Source organism: Canis lupus, chromosome 5 (assembly GCF_003254725.2).
Source record: "Canis lupus dingo isolate Sandy chromosome 5, ASM325472v2, whole genome shotgun sequence".
Classification (NCBI taxonomy): domain Eukaryota; kingdom Metazoa; phylum Chordata; class Mammalia; order Carnivora; family Canidae; genus Canis; species Canis lupus.
Window position 1 is genome coordinate 4997531 of NC_064247.1, and position 23952 is coordinate 5021482.

The 23952-nt window shown below is 42.6% G+C and overlaps 1 protein-coding gene and 1 pseudogene across 4 annotated transcripts in view; both read right to left on the reverse strand.

Moving 5' to 3' along the window:
* Positions 1-328: 328 nt before the first annotated feature.
* Positions 329-23952, reverse strand: part of TMEM45B (transmembrane protein 45B) — a 33325-nt gene continuing 9701 nt past the window's right edge. For 3 of the 4 annotated variants that reach the window (XM_035716481.2, XM_025464914.2, XM_025464919.3), the window contains exons 2-6: positions 6278-6474; positions 4139-4345; positions 3061-3245; positions 2334-2479; positions 329-1246 (exon numbers count right to left, since the gene is read on the reverse strand). In XM_035716481.2, the coding sequence (XP_035572374.1) occupies positions 1138-1246; positions 2334-2479; positions 3061-3245; positions 4139-4345; positions 6278-6458 (828 nt within the window). In that variant the 5' untranslated portion in view covers positions 6459-6474 and the 3' untranslated portion in view covers positions 329-1137. Of the gene's footprint in view, positions 1247-2333; positions 2480-3060; positions 3246-4138; positions 4346-6277; positions 6475-21764; positions 22055-23952 lie in introns of those variants that run through there. The other variant, XM_035716480.2, reaches the window with a different exon arrangement.
* On the reverse strand, positions 9294-9385 carry LOC112671576 (U6 spliceosomal RNA; annotated as a pseudogene).

Sequence of the window (23952 nt, forward strand, 5' to 3'; positions counted from 1 at the left end):
TGTTGTCAGTGTGTAGAACTTAATTCACTCTCGGTGTTCTTTCATGATTTCATGGCTTTTGTTCTCTCCGCCTGGAGCGTGCTGTCTCTACCGGGTACGCTCCCCATCTCTTCCCCTCCCAGGCTTCTCATGGGAGTTGTACTTACCCTTATGGCACCAGTCACCCTGCATGCAACTGCTTGCATTTCTTCCCCATTAGACTGAATTCCTTGCTGGACATGGATCTCATTAATCCTTCCCACCATTTCAGTGCTGGTGCAAAGCAGATGTCTAATAAACACTTGTTGAAGGACGTTTTAAAAAAAGAAAAAAAAATCCAGAACCAAGATTAGAGTGTCAAGACTTTATATTACTAGTTCAAGGTCCACATCCTTTGCAGGATTCTTACCCTTTGCAGGATTTTTACCCTTTGCTTTCAGCTGTATTTAAATTCAAGGTCTTTATAACCTGCCACTTTTTTCGCTACCTCATTACACAGACTTTCTGTTAGCATCTTCTGATTAGGGTACTTCTGAGGACCCAGAATATCTGTATTCCAGCTCTCAGCTGGGCCATTAACTAGCTTCCTGATTTAAAAACAAAACAAAAGTCACCTTTGGCCCAGTGTCATCACTTATCAGTGGTATTGCAGTACTCTGGAGTATTACTGGTTAAATAGGAAATGCTTAACAGATGACATTTAATGTACCAAAGCTTGTGAACTTTTTTACTTAAAAATCTGTGCTGGAATTGTATCTTTAAAATAAAGGCAGTCTCATTTACTTATTTTCTGATAAGAAAGTACCTGTATTCTTGAGAGAAAAAAGGGGATAGGTTACCAAAAGCGGTATTTTCTGCCGGATTCATATCCTGGATTTCTCCATGAGGCCACATCCTGTTCTGAAACTTCGAGAGTCTTTGATCTGTCTTCATACTGAGACACAACCGAAGGCTTGCTTCATTTTTCTTTATGAAGGATACCGCAGCAACACAGACTTTAGTTAAACGAGAAGGTGCAAATATATAGAACCTTAATCTGTAAAACCTTAAGAGCAGACCAGAGCAAGCATTGAAAGGGAGATGAGCCTCCCCTTCGCACACGCCAGCTATTCGGACTCGGAGGGGCATGTGCGCCCCACGTCGATGGCTGGTGGCCTCTCATTCCTCATCTGAGCCACCCAAGAGGGACGTCTGGTAAGTGGGATCTGACTTCAGCTTCTGAATGCCAATGATTTCTCCTCCATGCCTCTTAAACCGAGTCAGATGGCTGTAACAGAGCAACAGTAGGAGCCCATGAAATTAGGCCCCCAGATTCGTTTATTCTCTCAACCAAAGCATGTTACGGCATCTACTGGTTCTCAAAGCGTTTTCTTTGTATGTCTGTCAACTACTGTGGTTGTCTGCACATCTCACTTCGGGACAGTACTCATTGGTAGGTAGAGACTCATAACTAACAATATTTAATAATGTAACAGGCTAAACATAGGGCTCCTGTCTATTTGTTGTCTCACTGACCAGGCAGTAGAACTAAAGGAAACTGATTTTAAGTTCCCTTCTGTTTGGTCTGCATGGAGCTCTGTGTGGGGGAAGTATATCTGCTTTGGGTAGGGGAATCAGAAACTAGAAAAAATGAGGGGTAGCTACAACAGAACTAATCACTAGCATATCCAGAAATGTCACTTGCATTGCAGTTCAAGGCCGAGTCTGCCACTGACTCAGAGGGTGACCTCGATCAGATTACTCAGTCTTTGAAGCCTTGGTTTCCCCATCCGTAAAACGTTACAGCACAGACTTCATAAAATAATGAGGATTCAGTGGGGTAGTAGACTTGAGTGCTTACCACAGTGCCAGGGACCCTGCGTGCCTGGGAAGATCGGCTATTACAGTGGCCTGTGACGAGCACTGGAAGGAGCACTCACTGTGACGGTGTCCTGATTGCCACATCTCTGGGAGGGAGGTGGGGCAAATCCAGGAATAAGGTGGTGGGTTCAGAAGGATGGACAGAGCAGGGGCCTGCAGTCCAGTACCAAGCCTAATTCAGAGTTTCTCCCTTCACACGGCAGGCTTCCAGTCCGTCAGCACTGCCTTTGAAACCCGGGTCTGTCAGGTTACTATGACCAGACAGTCCTTTAACGTCTCAGAATCTCATCACCCTCATTTGCAGGTGTAGAGTACCTTGTGCAAAACTGGGCATAGAGTTGGCACTCAAGTGGTAGACGTTAGAACTGCTTAGTTACGGAAGGTGGGAATAAATACTTCACTGGAAATAAAAATGATGCAGTGTAATAGACTTTGGGGACAAGCTGTGGTTAGGAGGAAAAAGCTAGACAGAAGTTGTCTCCCCTTGGACTTACCAGTACACCAGAGAGTAGCTGATGGCCACAATGCAGAGGGCAGCCAAGTAGTGCCAGCAGAAGCACATGGTGACGAACATGATGTTTGCGTCATCTTTCTGGTCCCATTCGGGTTCTCCAGAAGGTGGGAACAGCACGAACCCGATCTGGTGGGTTTAATACAGAGAAGCCGGCCTTTGTTGGTCCTGAGAAGGAAGCTCGCTGCCTTCCCATGGCTACCCAAGTTGTCCATACGTCCCCCACTCCCTCATCCTTCCCATACCTCCGTCAGCATAGAAAGGCCCTTCTGCGCGGGAGAATTGCTCTAAGTTAATTCTGGTTCTAGTACAGGCTTATCTAAAACAACATTTCAGGGCCTGCGTCTCAAGTGAGCAGTTTAGCAGGTGGAGCCTGTAACAAACTATAGAAATGATCCTTGAAAGCAGTCTTGCAAGTGGAGCCTGTAAACCGATGGTATCAGTTCCTCCACTGGGGAGAGCGGATGGGGAGTTTTGGGAATATGCTCCCTACATATGCTCTGCGGGTTCAGCAGGTTCAGCCGGTCAGTTTCTCAGCACGCTACTCATGGATAAAATGACCTAAGTCAGAGGGGAGCATGGGGAGGACAAGTGGCCACCTAACCCCCTTCACGAGCGTGTCTGTGCTGTGCTGCCGGACGTGCCTTGGGCAAGCCCAGTGGGGCTCCCCGAGTCCACACAACGTGAAGAGCATTGTTTTGCATGATTACCTGCCAGAACCAGGTGCCCTGGAGAATCACAAGACTGGTTCGGAAAAGTTGCAGCACAATATTGTCCCGGAGGATCACTTCTAGGAAGATGCTGAAAGCCCCTCCGAACACTGCACACAGCAGCAGGGAGTGGATGTGCTGGTCCAAGGGCGGCCGGTTATGGACGTGGTAGTAGAAGAGAAAACCTGCACAAAGCAATTTCAGCCATCACAGAGGAACTTGGGCAAGTCCATCTGGAACTTCTTCCGTTGCTAGAAATCCTTCCTACCCCTGTCTCACAGCTAGATTTTTCAGCAGTTGGGGAATCAGTTCATAGAACATTGCACGGCAACCAGCACAGATGAGGTTTATTTTGCGTATGTATGAAGTGGACGTAAGCTGCAAAGGCTGGATCTTTTAAAATCTCTCTCTACTTGATACAGGACGTGTAGGTGAGGCATGTTGCTGACCTGTGACGGATTGTGCATGCATGTACTTGAAATTCAGTTCTGCTCTCATTCAGCCAACCTTTTTATTTTTTATTTTTTCTGATTCTTCCTGAGGTGCAGGAGTAAGTGAGGTTGTTGGGTTACAGAATGCTCCTGTAGGAGTTCCTATTGGGAGCTCTGTCCTAGCTGCTGGGTGGGCCTCCTGAGGTTTGTGATGATGGGGTCCAGACAGCAACGCTCCAGGGTAGGAGGTGGAGTTCGGTTTCTCTTCCCCCAGCAGAGGAAGTGACCTTCTGGGGCGGTGGCATCCAGCCAGGGCTTGGAGAGTTACTGTGCGTCTCACTGCAATGTGTACACATGCACTCGTACACATGAGCGTGGGGGGGGGGGGGCAGCCAGTGTCTGTGCCCCGAGAGCCAGGGACTTCGGCTGCACATCTTATGTTTTCTTGTGCTGCTTTCTGGAACATGTCACCTGTATCCAGAGCACAGGGCCAAGCCCTGTTCAGGTGTTCTGAAATTCAGAGATTTGGGTTTTCTGGGGGAAAGTTACTGTATTGGCAGTATTTCTCATCTTTCTGCCCTGATCCCCCATAATCACAATTTATCCGTGTCTTGTTTTGTCCGTTTCCACCCGAATCCCTAAGTTACCTTCGGTGAATGTTGCCACAGCCATAACCAATCTGTCCAGCCCCAGGGGGACGTGGGTGATGAGATAGGTGAGCATATCCATGATTCCCGAGACGGCAAAGAACAAATACATGGTGCTGTGCTGCCAATTCATTAGCTTTACCCACTGGTTTTCATGGTACAGGTGGAGGTGGGGCCCGTCTGGAACGAACTGCTCTGCCAGGATCCCTGCAGGGGGATGAGAGTGCAAACTGAGGAGGGCAGAGGGGCTCCAGCACGGGCAGGAGACAGTACCCCTGCGGCCTGAGTGACGCTGAGCCCAGGGTGGAGGTGGCCTTGGGTCATGGGGCCTGCTCTGCTCCCTCAGATGCAGCTATCTGAGTGCAAGGTGAGGCATTTGCCGAGGAACCTGCGTAGACCCCTGACCTTTGTCGTTCCTTCGGGGTTGGGGTGTGAGGGAGGCAGCCATAGCAACAGCCACCTGGGTCCACAGGATATTTGCCTAGTCGCTGAGCGGAAAGCAAAGCATTTACCACATAAGTGAGAAGGTAGCTGATACATTAATCTTTGGGCTAAGTGAGCAAAAATCCTGGAAAGAAACCATTAGGTTGAAAATAATGGAATCCCAGCCGAGATACCCTGGTCGTAGAGATACTTGTGCATGTGCAAAGGGGTGAAACGCCCTTCTGAAAGCCCTTTTTGAAAATGCCCAGGTGTGTGGTCCTCAGGGAGACCTCGAAAGTGGTTTTCCTGAGCACAGAGTGAGCTCTGTGAGTCCTTCCCATGGCTTCAGGGCCCCGTGTCCTAAACACTGGGAGAACCGGGAGGCTCGCAGTTCTTAGCTCTTCTGCTCCATCACCTGTTTTGGAAGGCAAGAGATTGGCCTTTATGCCTGGTACCCAACATGTCCTTGGGGCCTAGAATAATCCTCCATGACAACCTTCTGGACCCTGTTCCCCGAACAGTTTTTTCTTAAACCCAGCCTCTCCCTGATTTATGTGTGAAGGATCAAGGAGTTGGTGGAGAGGAGCCCGGAGAAGGAAGTCCCACTGCACCAGAACAGAAGCTCTGTGAGGGCAGGGACTCTGGTTCCCCCAGCTGTGTCCCCCAAACCTGGAAGAGTGAGTTCCTGTACTGGGTGGGAGCTCAGGGAGATACTGTTGAATGAGTAGTATTTGCACCCAGCAAAGAGGCCAGATACTTTGCCAGCTCTCGTTTTCTCGGCAGCGTTGATGCTGTCCTTAGCACTGAAGCTGTGTAGTTCCTGTCACTTCTCGACTCCAGAAAGAGGAGATGCCCGAATGACTAGCAGATGGGAAAATTCAGCAGGACTGGGCAAACAAAGCTAAGTGCCTTTGCACACTCCAGAAGGAGCTCCTGGTGTTACTTCAGTTCCTCCTGAGACACTGTGGGCCTAAGATGACAAGTGGCTAGGTGCAGTTGCAGAACGAAGCCCCCCCCCCCCCCCATGACAGGCTGATGCGGACGAAGAACACTTTGTGCTGTTGGCATGGCGGGCGCCTTCTCACGTGGCCACTAGTGGGGCGGAATGGATGGCGAGTCAGTGGGAGTGTGTGGGTTTTGTTGGAACGGGGCACAGTAAAGGGAGATCCCTTCCAGACAGCCCTCTGTTGGTTCCTTTAGTCCCTGCCCCTGCCTCTCTTACCGGCCGTCTAGCATACAGTCCCCATTTTTGTGATTGCTTGAGATGTGGGAGTGGAAGGTATGAATTAGGTGGTAACTACTCTTAAGATTCTAGTGGAGGAACAACTGGAAACATGATGACTTTTCTGAAACCAAATTCCACTTAGTACTTTCCCTTAGCTCGTGTACGTGAGCTTGCTCTTATTATTTTTTCTAACTTGTGTTTTATCTTTTTCCTTAAGTATGTCTTCTGTTCCTACAACTTACACCTACATCCTTCTAGGGCAAAGAATGTAGTTCATTTGGTAGTTTTTCATGGTGCACTATGATGTCAGGTGCTGTTAACAGTCACAAAGCTCAGGACACAACAGACTCTATAAAATATGTCGTGGCCAACTGAAAACCCTTGTTCTATTATCTGCCCATGGAAACAGCCATTTCACAGGGTCCAGAAAGTGGGTTAAAGTTTCGGGGTGTGATGGGGTGATCCCCTGGACCATATGGCCCCCTTCTTACCAACAACTGAAAACAAAGTTCTGATCGCAGCTTCAATGATCTCAAGACGCTGATGGTAATGAGTCAGTTGGCTGCTCTTCCCCTTCTGGCGGAAGTATATTAGTGGGTACTTCACCGACCACCACAGTCCAACTATCAAGAAGAAACTCCCTGGGAGAGCATGGCCCTTGAAGTTTGCCATCACTGTTCTTGAGCACCTGAGAAAACAGGGGACAGCTGTCAGGTGGCTGCATGAAGAGAACATAAATAGATATATTGGCAGGAAACACCGTATGTGACTGAGGATTCTAAATCATAAGCCATATTAAGAAGGATCCACTCATTCTCATAAGCCTTCGTGTTATGTCACTGAAGTCTTGTCTGCTGAGTAAGCACCCAAAAGAATACCTCTGGCCCTTAGGCTTTAAAAACATGGGTAAAATAGGAGCACCTGGGTGGCTCAGGGTCCTGGGATTGAGCCTGATGGCAGGCACCCTGCTCAGTGGGGGGCCTGCTCCTCCTCCTCCCCTCTGCCCCCTCCCTGCTCGTTCTATCTCTCTCCAATAGAATCTTAAAAAAAAAATGGATAAAATAAAAGGAGGTGTTGGGGAAGAAGATAGATATTTACTGATCACAGGGTAGGAAAGCCTAAAAATATTTACCTACATAAATATTTTATGTATCAAATACATCAGAAGGCAAACAGGTCAGGAAGACGTTTGTAATAGTTACGATAAATGGCTAATGTGTTAGTCTTTTGCAAATTAGTAAGAAAAAGACCAGAAAAATGGGCAAAAGACAGGAATGTGCAATTCACAAAATGATGCAAATAGATAAGTCTCCTTTTAATTGAAGATGTGCAAATGAAAGCACAGTATCATTTTCCACCTATTTTTTTAAGGACTTATTTGAGAGACAGCTGGAGTGAGCAGGAGTGGGAGGGGCAGAGGGAAAGAGAATCTCAGGCTCCCTGCTGAGTATGGAGCCCCCCCGTGGGGCTCAACCTCATGAGCCTAAGATCATGTTATCCCATTGTGTTCCCGGGAGGAGCATCAAGTGCCTGTGATCTGCACAGACTAGTCCAACCCTGGCCATCAGGGCTTCCACTCTCCTATCACTGGCTCCAAGGTCCGGGCTATTTCACATCCAATGCATTTACAGTTGAGGTTTCCACCCTTCAGCAAGAACTTTCACAAGCTTTTAAAAAAAAACCCTTAGAGTTAAGAAGTCAAATCATATTTAAAAGGCCTATAGTGAGAAGCAGCAGCCTCATGCTCCGACTTCCTCACCCACCAGTGAAGCCACTTTTACACCCTTTCCACGGTTTCATCTGGTATTTATGTGCATGATTTCTCATGAGTTTGTGAACGCTGCCATTTGTCCGTTTATCCTTATGAGGCATCATCTACCCGGGTCCTCGGGCTCTCTGCCAGCCTCTCCCTCCTCTTCACATCCACCGTGGTCATCTGACGGTCATTTGCCCAAATCATCTGTAGATTCAGAGTCCTTACCAGGGCCGCTAAGCCCTCCGCGATCCTGAGCTATCTCGTTGACCTCTCCTGCCCCTCCAGCCTGCACCTTGGGGTCCCGTCCATTGCCTCCCATTCCCAAGTACAGGCAGCTCGGGCTTTGGGGCTCTGTGTTATTCCTACCCGGTTTCCCACAGACAGCCAACAGGCCTCGCCTTCACTTGACTCAGGTCTCTGTCCAAATGTTCCTTTATTCCCTGACTACGTTGTATAAAGATGTAGGCATGTCCCATGTTTTAATTCAGGTCTACTTTTTTTTTTTTTAGAGAGAGTTTATCGTATGTTTATTATTCACAGTTAATCACTACCTACCAAATGGGATCCAGGTCTACTTCTTAATGTTCTTTAAAGTTTGCATGGGTCACTATCTGATATTACATATTGATTTTTTTTTAAGCATCCAGCTCTACCCACTGGAATATATATATATATAAAGTAAGGATTTGATCTGTTGTGTTATTGTTGTTCAGTGCTTACCGCAGGGCCTGACATAGTAAGCATTCAAATATTTGTGGAAGGAATACATGCTCATCCATGTAGTATATTGTGTTGTTTTCACCATTTTTTTTAGAGCTGTTTTAGGTACAACAAAATTCAGAGTAAGGTACAGAGATTTTTCATATACCTCTTGCCTGCACACATGCGTGGTCTCCCTCATTGATGTCACTCACCAGATTAGTGTTTTTTTTTTTTTTTTAAACCACAGATGAATCCACATTGACATGTCATAACCACTCCAAAGTCACAGTTTACCTTAGGATTCACTCTTTTTACTTTTAAAGATTTTATTTATTAAAGAGAGAGAGAAACTATGTGAGCATGGTGGCGGGGAGCCTGACACGAGGCTGGATCCAGGACCTGGGGACCATGACCTGGCTGAAGACAGATGCTTAACGGACTGAGCCACCCAGGCGCCCCTAGGGCTCACTCTTGATGTGCATTCTATGGACTTGGACAAAATTATAATGACTTGTATCTGTCATTATAAATATCACACAGTATTTTCAGTGCCCTAAAAATTGTCTGTGCTCTGTCCATTCATCTCCCCCTCCCACTCCCGACACCACCCCTTTTTACTGCTGCCATAGTTTTGCTTTTTCCAGAACGTCAGACATTAGATTCGTATGTTATGTAGCCTCTTCAGATTGGCTTCTCATTTAGTAATATGCACTTCAGTTTCCTCTGTGGCTTGATTGCTTTTTTTTTTTTTTTAAGATTTATTTGAGAGAGAGAGAGAGAGAGAGAGAACTAGCACAAGCGGGAGAGGGGCAGAGGGAGAGAGAGAAGCAGATTCCCTGCTGAGCAGAGAGCCCAACATGGGACTCGATCCCAGGACCCGGAGATCATGACCTAGTTGGGAAGAACTGATCATGACCTGAGCTGAAAGCAGACGCTTAACCGACTGAGCCACCCAGGTGCTCTAAAACTTTATTAGGTTTTTAATTTTAATTCCAGTGTAGTTAACATATGTGTAATATTAGTTTTAGACACACAATATAGTAATTCAAAAAAATATGGAACACTTCACAAATTTGCATGTCATGCTTGTGCAGAAGCCTTGCTAATCTATATCATTCTAATTTTAGTACTTGTGCTATACAGTCTTACATTTTTCAGGAAGTAGAGACAGATATATAGTCTTATATTTAATTACATATTTACCATTTCTTGGGTTCTTCATTCCTTCCTGTGCATTTGAATAACCCTCTGATCTCATTTACTTCCAACATGAAGGATATTCTTTAATATTTCTTATAAAGCAGTTCCGTTACCATGAATTTGTTTATTTGGAAATATCTTATTTCACCTTCATTTTTGAAGAATAGTTAGGCTGGATATAGAATTCTTAGTTGGCAGTTTTTCCTTTCAACACTTTGATCATGTCATTCCACTGGCTTCTGGCTGATGAGAAGTCAGCTATTAATGATCTTGTTATTCCCCAGTGAGTTACGGTCACTTCTTTCCCTGCTTTCAAGATTTTCCTGTTATCTTTGGCTTTCAGCAGTTTGACTATGATACATCTTTGTGTGATTCTTTTTGTGTTTCGTTGGTGTTTTTTATCTTGGCTGAGCTTCTTGAGTCCATAGTTTAATATCTTTCATCAGACTTGGGAAGTGTCCAGCCATTATTTCTTCAATTATGTTTTCTGACTCCCCTTCTCTCTATATATACCCCTTCTTCCCTGCTCATTTCCTTGTTGAACCCATAGAGCCAAGGATTTTCAGCCACTCAGTTACCACCCTGAATTGCATGTTTCCCCTGGCAGCAAAACGCCTTGTTTTCAGAGCTAGCAGCACATTACTTAAAAGTCATTGAGTGAGTAAAGGCAGCAGTCCCAGGGAAAAGGCCATGGCCTCCAGCTGCTTCTACCTGAAGATCTAGGAGCTTTTCAGAAATAAAAGCTTCTTTTGAGAGTTGAGCTGAACTACTCCATAGTATTGTGTGGCCAGGTGGCCTGTGGGGGCCTTGAACTGCTGTGAGCTCTCTTGCAATCATTGCCCAGAGAATACAGCAGACTCCTGAGTAAACCTAAGTTCCTGATATGGCCCCCAGTGGCCCTTGAGGTGAGCAGTCTCCCCCCACCTCCTAGGGCCTTCCCCTTGTGCATCCTTACATAAGACCCCTGGGAAGCTTATCAAACTCCTGTTCTCTCTGGTTTGAACTAACCAATCCAGGCTCAGCCTGGGAATCCCAAAGGTTCCACTTGACCCTATAAAGGTATGTGCCCCAGGTCCTGTCACACTCTCCACCAAGGCGCCCTGCTTTGACCTCCCCAGATGGCCCCTTGCAGCGTGCCTTGAATCTTCTCCAGAACCTGTAAGAAATAAAATTCTCTATTTTGATAGTAATCCTTTTTTGCACAGAGACTTACCAACAGACACCCCGTGACTCTACTTAACAAATATTCCTGTTTTTTTTTCTTTTTAAGATTTTATTTATTCATGACAGACACACAGAAAGAGAGGCAGAGAGAGGCAGAGACACAGGCAGAGGGAGAAGCAGGCTCCATGCAGGGAGCCCAACGTGGGACTCGATCCCGGGTCTCCAGAATCAGGCCCTAGGCTGAAGGTGGCGCTAAACCACCGAGCCATCCGGGCTGCCCCAACAAATATTCGTTTAACTGAGTCACAACAGCTTCTTAATTTGTTGTTTGACTTTGGTTAAATTCCAGTTCCTGGAAATGGCTGGTTTTAACAATTTCGCCTAGTTTTATACATTTTTTTTTGTTTTGTTTTTGCAGAAAGAAATTGCCTATCTATTCATGCTGCCATAACTGGAAGGCCCTCTTCTCATTCCTTTAAAACCCTATATTGATCAACATTTAAAAAAAAAAATGGTCTCCATTTTTGTTTAATGTTTAACACAGGTCCCTTTTATGATCAAGCCTGTTACAGCCAGAAGTGCAGAAAAACCAGCTTTGCAAATCCTTCCTGTCCTTCCCCATTTTTCTGAGGAGCAATACTCTGAATAAAAGCAGAGTCCTTGTCTGTTCATACCAAGTTGCCAAGCCCCACCCTTCCCTTTTGCCTGGTTTCAGATTCATGTTAGTGGATGGCAGTATATCGTAGAAACTCTTTCTAAACTTATGCTACTTGGAAGGCTGAGGACCTTGATTTGGTGAAGGAGAGGAGCAGGGAGAGAGATTCCTTGCAATAACCAATTATTAGATTAGTTTATTTGATTAGGACATGTGGTAGAGATAAAGGACGGGTCAGTTCCAACAAGGAGGAACAAGGCAGTAACTCACTTTGAAAAGAAAAATAAAGACTTCTAATAATTTGGATAACACCATTCAAATAGGCTAAGTCCCTGAGAGTCTAGTTTTTAAAAATTATTTATTTATTAAAGATTTTATTTATTTATTTATTTATTTATTAAAAGATTTTATTTATTTATTCATGAGAGACACAGACAGAGGCAGAGAGAGAAGCAGCCTCCCAGGATCACACCCTATGCCAAAGGGAGATGCTCAACCATTGAGCCACCCAGGTGTCCCTTTATAAGACAATTTAAAAATAAACATTAAAAAAGCAAATGTTTAAGGGATAAACTCTTTAGAATTACACTATAAAATACTTCAGAGGTGCCTGGGAGGCTCAGTCCGATAAGCATCCAACTCTTGATTTGAGGTCAGCTTTTTTTTTTTTTTTTTTTGGAAGACTCCATAGGGCTTGAACTCACAACTCTGAGATTTATATATTTACTTTAAAAAAGATTTTATTTATTCATGAGACAGAGAGAGAGGCAGAGACACAGGCAGAAGGAGAAGCAGGCTCCCTGCCGGGGAGCCCGATGCGGGACTCATCACGCCCTGAGCTGAAGGTAGATGCTTAACTGCCTAGCCACCCATGCATCCCACAACCCTGGGATTTAAAAAAATCTAAGGAAGACCACAGAGTGGAAAACATCAGAAAGTGCTTCTGCAAAGACAAGCTTCCTAACTTTCTTATTTTAATATATTTGCTCTTTTTTTTGATATTGCATGAGATAGAATGGGAATGTAAAGGGAGGACTGAGTGTTCTGGAGAGGTAGTAGCTTTAAGTGAAAGCTGGCAACTGAGAAGTTTGGGCAATTTTTCTGGTCCTAAGATCACTGGAAAAGGAACATAATTTGCATAAGAGTTTGACATGCTTTTTCTTGTCCTCCTTATCTTTAACCATTTCCCCTTCTACATTCTCTGTTTTTAATTTGAGATAAGTGAAATGGAAGACCAGTTGAAGGTGTCCAGAAGAGAAAAAGGAAGGGAAGAGTAAGGAAGAGTGGAGGACAGGGAATAAAGGACAGAAGAGTCACAGAAGTAGAGAGAGGCAGTGAGTGGAGGTGAGGAGAAATTATGGTTGGTGCCATTTGCCTGTACTTAAAAATAAAACTTGATACGGTGCCCTTTGTTCTTAAACGTAGTCCACATTTTCCCTTATTTTAGACAAAAAAAGTAGTGAAAGGATGTATGTAAATAAGCGAGATAATTAGAAAAATAAGAAAATAGAATTTTATTTTCTTCCTTGAGTGCCTGGGCTTAGCACCCAGCACTCTCTAACATCAGAACAAAGGACTTGGCAGTCACGAGGGGGGCAGGAATTAAAGCCAATTTCTAAAAAAAAAAATTAAAAAAAAAAATAAAGCCAATTTCTTCCAGTCTGAGATGACAGGATACAAAATTTATAGATTACCAAATATCCCAGAGAACCTGGACCTCTTCTTAGTTCTAGCCATACATTTGACCTAATTATGGTTTATCTTCACCATGAGATATTATGTAATCATTAAAAAGAATGACTTAGAGCTATACCAGCTGCCCTGGAAGGTTTCCCATGAGATAGTCGGCCTAGACAAGCAAGATGGAAAAGACTACTTATAAGAGGGCCCTATTTTGAGCACCAATGGTAATGTCCTGCATATACGTATTCCAGATGTATTCAGCTAGATGATGATATGAAGTGGGAAGGCAATACGGACAAGTGCTTTAAGGGTATTTAACACTATTCATTAAGTATTTCTGGCTCTCTGTCTTCTAATCACATGGTATGACTGCACTTTCGGGCCTTCCTGTGCTTGGGTGGGGTCTTCTGAATTCTGGGCAGAAGTGACACGTGTTAGGGATGGGCAGAAACACATAATTGGCAGCTCAAGACCCCAGAACACACTTCCCTTTACCACATTCTGTCAATGTTCATGACAGTAGCTCTTCCATCAGCCTAGATCCCAGAGTGAGGAGACAGGGAGCAGAGCCCCACACAAGCCATGATGAGCACGTGGCCTGCGAAAAATGAACAGGTGTAATGAGCCACTAAACTTTGCAGTTCGTTCTTATCCAGCATAACCTAAGTTGTTATGAGTCCTACAGATATATCCCGGGTCAACAATTATGGGTGGGTAGGGCACTCGGGCTTTGTAGTTGTGTTTCTTTTTTCTCTTCTTTCTCTCTCTTCTCTTCTCTTCTCTTCTCTTCTCTTCTCTTCTCTTCTCTTCTCTTCTCTTCTCTTCTCTCTCTTCTTCTCTCTTCTCTTCCTTCTCTTTTCCTTTTCTTTCTTTCTTTCTTTCTTTCTTTCTTTCTTTCTTTCTTTCTTTCTTTTTTCTTTCTTTTCTTTCTTTCTTTCTTTCTTTCTTTCTCTTTCTTTCCTTCTTTCTTTCTTTCTTTCTTTCTTTCTTTCTTTCTTTCTTTCTTTCTTTCTTTCATTCATTCATTTTATTTGAGAGAGAGAGAGCACAGCAGGAGGAGCAATAGACAGGGGAGAAGCAGGCTCCCAGCTGAGCAGGGAGCCTGACAAGGGAGCCTCGGATCATGACCTGAGCCAAAGGCAGATGCTTAACCAACTGAGCTGCCCAGGTGCTCACTTTTATAGCTTCTATAAAAAAATATTGGAAACCTTTTCTATATCCAGGGAGGAAGTTATGGGGCCATAAAGAATGGCAGAATTTGTACCAAAAAGGTGCCAAACACTATTTTGGCAACTTTTATCTAAAACTGTCCAGACTCCCCCCTTTTCTTTCTGGTATCAGACACATATTCTCTTTCAAAATGGTGCCTATGTTCTTCTACTCACATTCTACTGCCCTGCCTTAAGAGACCCCAAAATTAAAATTCAGGCAAGCAGGGGTCTGTTTGTTACATTGTAAGGTTAACCTTTATTTCCATTTCTCCAGGTACCCCCCCCCCCCATTCTCAATAGGGGGCAACTGACACTTTGGGTTGTTGTCACGACTGGGGATGACGGTGGCATTGTGCACATCTAGTGGGTAAAGACTGGAAGTGCTGCTGAGCATCTTGTAATGTGCAGGACACCCCCCACAACAATTACGCAGCTCAACTCTCAATAATGCTGGGGCCATGAAACCCTGCTCTCTTCGAGGCCAGCTTCCTATCCTGCTTTTTTTCTGAAGGAAGCAGAGGTCAGGTTGCCTTTATTTCTTTGTTTCTTATGTTACCACTTACTAGAATGTTCTACACTCAGAACTGTTAATGGAGCATGAGCGTACTTCCCTAGCAATTTTCTCCCTTGCTTTCCATATGCTCTTTTTTTTTAAATGGATTTTTATTTATTTATTTTTAAAGATTTTATTTATTCATGAGAGACTCACAGAGAGAGGCAGAGACACAGGCAGAGGGAGAAGCAGGCTCCATGCAGGGAACCCAATGTGGGACTCGATCCCCAGACCCCAGGATCACGCCCTGGGTTGAAGGCAGACCCTCAACCACTTGAGCCACCCAGGTGCCCCTGCTCTTTTTTTTTTCTAAGTAACAGCTTTATTGAGATCTATAATTCACATACCATTTTCACTGACAGTGTAAACTTCAATGGTTTTGAGTATATTCATGGAGTTGTACAACCAATCACCAGTCAGTTTTAGAACATTTTCATTACCCACAGAAAGATTCTCCTAACCCATGAGTGACTTTCCCAAGTCTCCCTACCTCCAAAGCCCTAGAGAACCACTAATCTATTTTATATCTCTCTTGATTTACCTATTCTGGACATTTTATATAAATTGAATCATACAACATGTAGTCATTTGAGACTGGCTTTTTTTTTTTTTTAATGTAGTTTAGTCATTCATTTACTTCTTTAAATAATCACTACACCCAGCGTGGGGCTCGAACTTACAACCCCAAAGATCAAGAGCCATGTGTTCCCCTGACTGAGCTAGCGAGGTGCCCCGAGACTGGCTTCTGTCTTTTTTTTTTTTTTAAGTTACTTTTTTTTTTTTAAGATTTTATTCATTTATTCATTAGAGACACACACAGAGAGAGAGAGAGAGAGAGAGAGAGAGAGAGGCAGAGACACAGACAGAGGGAGAAGCAGGCTCCATGCGGGGAGCCTGACATGGGGCTTGATTCCGGGTCTCCAGGATCACACCCTGGGCCGAAGGCAGCACTAAACCACCCGGGCTGCCCTGGCTTCTGTCTTTTAGCCTAAGTTTCCAAGGCTCATCCATGTTGCAGCGTGCATCACTACTTACTCCTTTCCATGGCTAACTCTCTCATTGCAGGCATATACTGCAGTTATTGGTTTGCTAGGGTTGTTGTAACAAAGCTGCCCACACTGGGTGGTTTAAAAAACAGAATTTATTTTCTCATGGTCCCGGATGTTAGAAGGTCAAGCTGTCTGCAGGTTTGGCTTCTTCTGAGGCCTCTGTCCTGGCCTTGGAGATGGCTGTCTCCTCTCAGTGTCTTCATACACATCTTCCCTTGGTGTGTCCCTGTGGCATCTTCTTATAAGGGTAACAGATTAGATCAGAGCCCTCCCTGATGACCTCATTTTAACTTAATTACTTCTTTAAAAACCATATCTTCAAATAGTCACCTTCTGAAGTACTGGAGTTAGGACTTCAACAACATATGAATTGGGGGGCAGGGAGCATAATCTAGCCCATAACACCACATTTTATTTATTGTTCATCACTTAATTGACAGTTCCATATAGTTTTATAGATTTAATTACTAAATCATTATAGGGGCACTTGGGTGGCTCAGTCGGTTAAGCATCTGCCTTTGCCTCAGGTCATGATCCTGAGGTCCTGGGATCAAGCACTGTGTTGGGCTCCCTGCTCCATGGGGAGCCTGCTTTCTCTCTCTCTCTCTCTCTCTTTCTCATGAATAAATAAATCACTATAAAAGACAACTCATATGTATCAAAGAAGTCACTATGAAGATTTCAGCCACCTTACTAAGTATTCCTGCTTTGTGTTCCTGGGAGTTTTTCCTAATGAATCTGAAAGTCACCCTCCTCTTGTGGTCCTAGAAGTCTCAGTGCTTTCTTGTTAATTCTCGTTTTCTTTTTCAAATAACAGCCTTGTTGACATATAATTCCTATATCATAAAATTCACTCCTTTAAAGTGTATAATTTAGTGATTGCTGGTATAGTCACAGTAGTGCAACCATTACCACTTTCTGATTTTAGAACATTTTCATCAACCCCAAAAGAAATCCCATACCCCTAGCAGTCATTCCCCATTTCCTCCCAACCCCACTGATCCTTGCAGTCACTAGTCTACTTTCTGTCTCCATGGGGTTGCCTATTCTAGATATTTTGTATAAGTGGAATCATATATCTCTGCTTCTTTCACTTAGCATGGTTTCCAGGTGCATCCATCTTGCAGCATGCATCAGTGCTTCATTCCTTTTTATTGTTGTTGCTTTTAGAGGGAGAGAGAGAGAGTGCAAGCAGGAGGAGGAGCAAAGGCAGAGGGAGAGAGAGAATCCTCGAGCAGACTCCCCACTGAGCATGGAGCCCAGCTTGGAGGGCTCCATGTCATAACACAGGGATCATCACCTGAACCGAAACTAAGAGTTCAATGCTTACCACCCGAGCCACCCAGATGACCCCATTCCTTTTTATTATTGAATAATACTTCATTGTACAGATCTGTCACATTTTGTTTGTCCATTCATCTAGTTTTTAAATTTTTTTTTTTAGCTTTTTAAGATTCTATTCATTTATTCACGAGAGTCATGCACACAGAGAGAAGCAGAGGGAGAAGCAGGCTCTATGCAGGGAACCCAATGAGGGACTCGATCCCAGGACTCGAGGACCGCACCCCAGGCGGAAGGCAGGTGCTAAACTGCTGAGCCACCCAGGGATCTCTCATCTAGTTTTTAAATTTTAATCTTTAAAATTTTTAATTGACGTATAGTTGACATAATATCCATTCATTTGTGGATGGATATTTGGGTTGTTATGCATAATGATGCTATGAATATTGGTGTACATATTTTTGTGTACCTATGTTTTCATTTCTCTTGGGCATATACCTATGAGTGGAATTGCTTGGTCATATGATAACTTTATGTTCAACATTTTGAGGAATGACCAGATTCTTTTCCAAAGTGGCTGCACCACTTTCCAATCTCACCAGCAGTGTATGAGGTTACCAATTTCTCCACATCCTTGTTAACACTTACTATGTTCATCTTTTTTGTTTTAGCCATTCTCATAAAGTATATCTCATCATTTTGTTTTGTTTTGCTTCCCTAATGATTAGTGATGTGAAGCATCTTTTTGTGACCTTATTGGGCATTTGTATATGTTCTTTGGAGAAATGCCTATTCAAATTCATTGCCCATTTAAATTTTTTTAAATTGAGTTGTAATAGTTCTTTATATTATTGTAGATACGAGTCCCATATCAGATATATGATTTGAAAATACTTCCTCTGTTTTTGTGGGTTGTCTTTTTACTTTATTGTGTCCTTTGCAGCACAGAAGCTTCTGATTTTGATGAAGTCCAGTTTATCTGTTTTTTTCTTTTGTTATTTATGCTTTTGGTGTCATACCTAAGAAATCATTGCTTAACTCAAGGGCATGAAGATTCACTCCTCTGTTTTCTTGTAAGATTTTTACAGTTTTAGCTTTTACATTTATGTCTATGATCCATTTTAAGTAACTTTTGTATATGGTGTGAGGTAGTGATCCAACTTCATTTTTTGCATATCCAACTGTCCCAGCCATCTGTTGAAAAGATTCTTCTTTCCCCCACTGAATTCTGTTGGTGCCTTTGTCTGTCTACCCTTCTACTCTTGAAAATTGATTTCAGGGCAGCCCAGGTGGCTCAGTCGCCACAGCCCAGGGTATGATCCTGGAGTCCTGGGATCAAGTCCCACGTCAGGCTCCCTGGATGGAGCCTGCTTCTCCCTCTGCCTGTGTCTCTGCCTCTCTCTCTCTCTCTCTCTCTCTGTCTCTCATGAATAAATAAATAAAATCTTAAAAAAAAGAAAATGGATTTCATCAATCTTCAGAGAAGGGCCTTGCCTAAATAAGGTGAAACTCTGGTGAAGAAAGAATAATTCAACTATTATGACACATACATTAAATATTTTAATAGCGTATGCAGAGTAATGACAATGAAAGGAGGATTCTGACTCACCTTGGAATCAGAAATAGAACGATTATAGAGGGAAGTGTCCCTAAAACTTCCTTGAAAAACAGGTAAGTGTAAGTAGTGTGGGTACAGTGCCAGGTAGAGCAAATAGTACGTGCAACTAAGAAGCAGGTGCAGCCAATCATCCATATAGTTAGAATGGAGCTAGGTCACATTGCTTACTCTCTTTACCCTATCATTCCCACCTTCTTTACCAAGAAGGACCAAATGTCAGCGTCTTCCATGGGTGGAATTCATTAAACCTTGAAATAATCTCAGATTGAGAATGAACAAAACAGTATACTTAAAAGTCAAATCAACCAAACATTGTGGTCCTGTGTGCCCAAGAGTCTCTGGAAAGCATATGAACTCACAAATGGGCCTGAGGAAAGTCAAGTTAGAGAAGACACAAGTCAAGTTTTATATTGGTTCAGATGCATTCTATGTCCTAGATTTGCCTAAAGGAAACTGAGTTCCTACATGTTCCTTTATGGGGAAATATAGTCGCATAAGAGAAAGAACATGAACTATGGAGTGTCAGTCCTTGCTTTGCTACTTCTACTGGTAGGACCTTCCACAAGTTCCCCAACATCTCTGAATTTCAGTACCCCACTTCTTCCAAAACAGGTTCCTTAACAGAAGCATCTTATGAGGGTTAATGGAGAGCATCTAGCAACTACCTAGAGTAAGTATTTAACAAATGTTAGTTTCTTCTCTTCTCTAGAGTTCTTACACTTATTCTCACAATTAATGGGGGGAGAAACCTGGGTTTCTCTCTTGGGGGAAGTATAATTATTGAACTAAGACTGCTGTCCTTTGCTTTTAGTACCTAATTCCAAGTAGGGAGAGGGGAATCATGTTGAACCTTTATCTGACTCTGGAGAGGGTAGTTGTTGAATATCTTTTTAATAGGAATGGGATATGTTTTTAGTCAGTAGGCAAGTAGTTATGGGGAGAATATAGTGTATTATTTTACTCCATGACATGGTTTTTATACTTTTTGAATCTGTCCTTGCCAACAGAAACACTCAGGTGGCTTCTGGTCTGAGTTTACTTTGGCATACAACCAGTCCTACCTGACTCAGCTTTCTGTTACTCTGCAAATAACAAGCTTAAAACCCCTCCTTCTATGAGCTGCTTAGTCGTAAAATGCAGAGGAAGTACAAGGTACAGAGTTGAAAGTTCTTTGTTGCCTACAGCTGATGTGGATGGTGCTTTAGTCCTGAACTTCAGCCAGAGCGTATCCCTGCTCTATAGTAGTCTGAGAGCCTTTAAGACACTTCGGAGCCCATCATTCTTTTTAAAATTTTATACCTACTACTGTCATTTTTACTTTCTCTGTCGATGGGTAGGTGGGTCCTTGGAACAACTGGTCAGAAGGCATAAGACCAAACTAAGAATCTTAACCTCATTCTGGCATGAGTTCATGAGCTATGGAACAAAATTCTATGAACAAGAGCTCAGTTACTGCCCAGCAGTATTTCATTTCTAAGCAAAATATGGTCTTATTCCTGCTTTCTTTTTTTAAAAATTTTTTCCCTATGATCCTATTAAATACAATAGTATTTAATACTGAGTGCTGAGGAAATAATAAAATAAGTAAGAAATGACCCCTCCTAAAATTGTGTGGAACCAGCAAAGACCCCGAATAACTGAAGCAATCTTAAAAAAGAAGAACAAAGCTGGAAGCATCACAATTCTGGACTTCAAGGTACATTACAAAGTTGTATTCATCAAAACAGTATGGTATAGCCATAAAAATAGACACACAGATCAATGGAACAGAATAGAAAATCCAGAAATAAGCCCACAGTTATATGGTCAATTAATCTCTGACAAAGCAGAAAAGAATATCTACTGGGAGAAATACAATCTCTTCAACAAATGGCATTGCGAAAGCTAGACAGCAACATGCAAAAGAATGGAACTGGACCACTTTCTTATATTACATAAAAATAAATTCAAAATGGATTAAACACTTAAATGTCAGAACTGAAGCCATAAAAATCCTAGAAGAGAGGACAGGCAGTAATTTTGCTGACATTAGCCATAGCAACTTTTTTTCTAGATAGGTCCCCTGAGGCAAGGGAAATGAAAGCAAAAATAAACTATTGGGACTACCTCAAAATAAAGTTTCTGCACAGTGAAGGAAATAATCAGAAAAACGAAACAGCAACCTATGGAATGGGAGAAGATATTTGCAAATGACATATTCAATATACTGAATAACTTACAAAACTCAACACTCAAAGACCAAATAATCCAATTAAAAATGAGCAGAAGATCTGAGCAGACATTTCTTGAAAGAAGACATCCAGATGGCCAACAGACACATGGAAAGATGCTCAACATCACTAATCACCAGGGAAATGAAAATCAAAACTGTAAGATATCACCTCACACCTGTCAGAATGGCTAAAATCAACAACATAAGAAACAACAGTTGTTGGTGAGGATGTGGAAAGAAAGGAACCCTCATGCACTGTTGATGGGAATAGACTGGTGCAGCCACTGTGGAAGACAGTATGGAGGTTCCTCAAAAAGTTAAAAATAGAACTACCATACGATCCAGCAATCACATTACTGAATGTTTACCCAAAGAATACAAAGATGCCAGTTCAAAGGGATTCATGCACCCCTATATTTATAGCAGCATTAAATAAATACAATAGCCAAAATATGGTAGCAACCCAAGTGTCCATTGATCGATGAATGGATAAAGAAGAGTGGTACACACACACACACACACACACACACACACACACACACAGAGACATGCATACATACAATGGAATATTACTCTGCCATTAAAAGAATGAAATCTTGCCATTCTCCATGACATGGGTGGGACTGGAGAGTATTATGCTAAGTGAAATAAGTCAGAAAAAAAGACAAATACTGTATGATATATCATTCATATGTGGAATTTAAGAAACAAAGGGGAAAAATGAAGAGAGACAAATCAAGAAACTATCAACCCTTAACTCTAGAGAACAAATTGATGGTTACCAGAAGGGAGGTGGGGGGGAGGGTGAAATAGATGATGGGGATTAAGGAGTACACTTGTCAAGATGAGCGCTGGGTGATTAAAATAAAAACTTAAAAAAGAATTGACTCTTACCCATAAGGAGTTTATAATCTAGTGAGGAGCTTGTGAAAGGTTGAATGTCCAGATTGCGATCCTGTATTCACAGAGGGGCTGGCACTTGACCTGGGTCTTTCTTGATTGCCACTTTCAAACTGTCATGAAAATTAGGCAGTCTTACTGGAATCCTAAATTAAAGACTGAAGAAGAAATCTGGGCTAAGTTCCATGATTTCTCAAGAACTAATAAAGAACACTGACCTCTGAGTCAGCTGACCTGGGTTCTAGCCCACATTTTGCTATGAATTTACTTTGTGATCTTGAGCAAGATATGTGACTTCTCAGGATCATAAGTTCCTTGTTACAGGATAGTTTGGAGGAGGTAATCTCCACGGCTTCTCCTAATTCTAAAATAACTTTTTGTGTTTGCTCCTAACACATCACAAAAATGAAATGAAAAATGAAAAGGACAGAGTAGGTTCAGACATAGGAGAGAAGTTAAATGGAGCTAAAATAGTGGAGTCACCAAGGAGGACCAGCAGTCACTTCAGCATACATTAGAGCAAGAGGAGCATCTCTGGACTTGAAATGTTGGCTTATTTTTTAAGCAAGAAGGAAAAAAATTTTAATATGTTTTTCCTTCCTTCTGTACTATCTATGACCAAGATGGATGCCAGGCCTCCTACTTCACTCGGCAGTGCTTCTTGTCACATGCAAGGTCTTGCTTCCATTTCCTACAGACTGGTTTTGAAAACCCATCACTTCCCTCAAAACTGAGTTCACTCGACTCTGAGCAAACTTTCCTTCTTCCATGAACATAATAGAGACTATAAGGCACCAATCACATCAATTTCCTCTTCTTCACCTCAAATTCATTTTTTTTTTTTATAAATTTTTATTTATTTATGATAGTCACACACACAGAGAGAGGCAGAGACACAGGCAGAGGGAGAAGCAGGCTCCATGCACCGGGAGCCTGACGTGGGATTCGATCCTGGGTCTTCAGGATCGTGCCCTGGGCCAAAGGCAGGCGCCAAACCGCTGCGCCACCCAGGGATCCCTTCACCTCAAATTCATATACATCCACACCTGTTGTTCTCAAATTCACCCCTCTGATAGGCCAATCTTCCATCTGTGTCCTCTAGGTCTACTCCTATTACTCATGAACTTTTCTCTTTGTTGCCTTCTTCTCTTTGCCTACAACCAGGCCCAAGACTTTTTCCACACAAAATAATAGAAGAAAAAGAAATAAAAATCTGCTCTGACCCTGGATCTCTGAAGAACCACTTTGTATCTTGCTTCCTATTTACTATAGGAATAGGAATAATAAAAATAACATAGCTAATGTATGTAAAAATTATGAAGAATAACTGTGTCCCATGACCCAGCTTAAGAAAGAGAACATTACTAATATCCTTGGAGCTTCCTGTTGACACCTCCTTGATGGCTTCCCCCTTTCTTCCCTCTTGAGTAGTAAGTATCATTTTGAATTCTGTGTTTAGTGTTCACTCACTTTTGTTTTACTATATACTACATACATTTGCTATGTATGTTATCTTCAAATAACATATAGTTTTGCAAACTTTTAAACTATATATATATCTACTAGTGTAGATATACATAGATATACATCAACTAGATGTAATATATATATATATATATATATATATATATATATATATTCTCAGAATATGTGGATCTTTTTCTAACCATCTCCCCTAGTCCAGAGCCCAAATGCCTTTGGTACTAGGTTTATTTATTTTTTTAAAACAGATTTTTTTTTATTTATTTATTCATGAGAGAGGCAGAGACATAGGCAGAGGGAGAAGTAGGCTCCCTGTAGGGAACCCGATGCAGAACTCGGTCCCTGGACCAGGATCATGCCCTGAGCCGAAGACCGATGATCAACCGCGGAGCCACCCAGGCATCCTGATACTATGTTTATTTACAGATAATTAGAAACAATTTCTAATATTAAAATTTTTGGAAAGTCAGTAATTATTGAACTAAATTACCACTTAAATGAAATTTTCTTTGGATAGAAAGGAATTTGATGGTTTTGTGTAATGCAATCAAACATTGTCAAAATCAGTTAAATTTCTTGGAGGAAACCTGGAAAGACAATTGCTTTCTCCCTTTACTTCTCTTCCTTCACCACCGCAACACTGAAAGTGTGTTTGTAGGTGTCACCAAATGATCTCCATATTGTTTCACCAATGGAAATC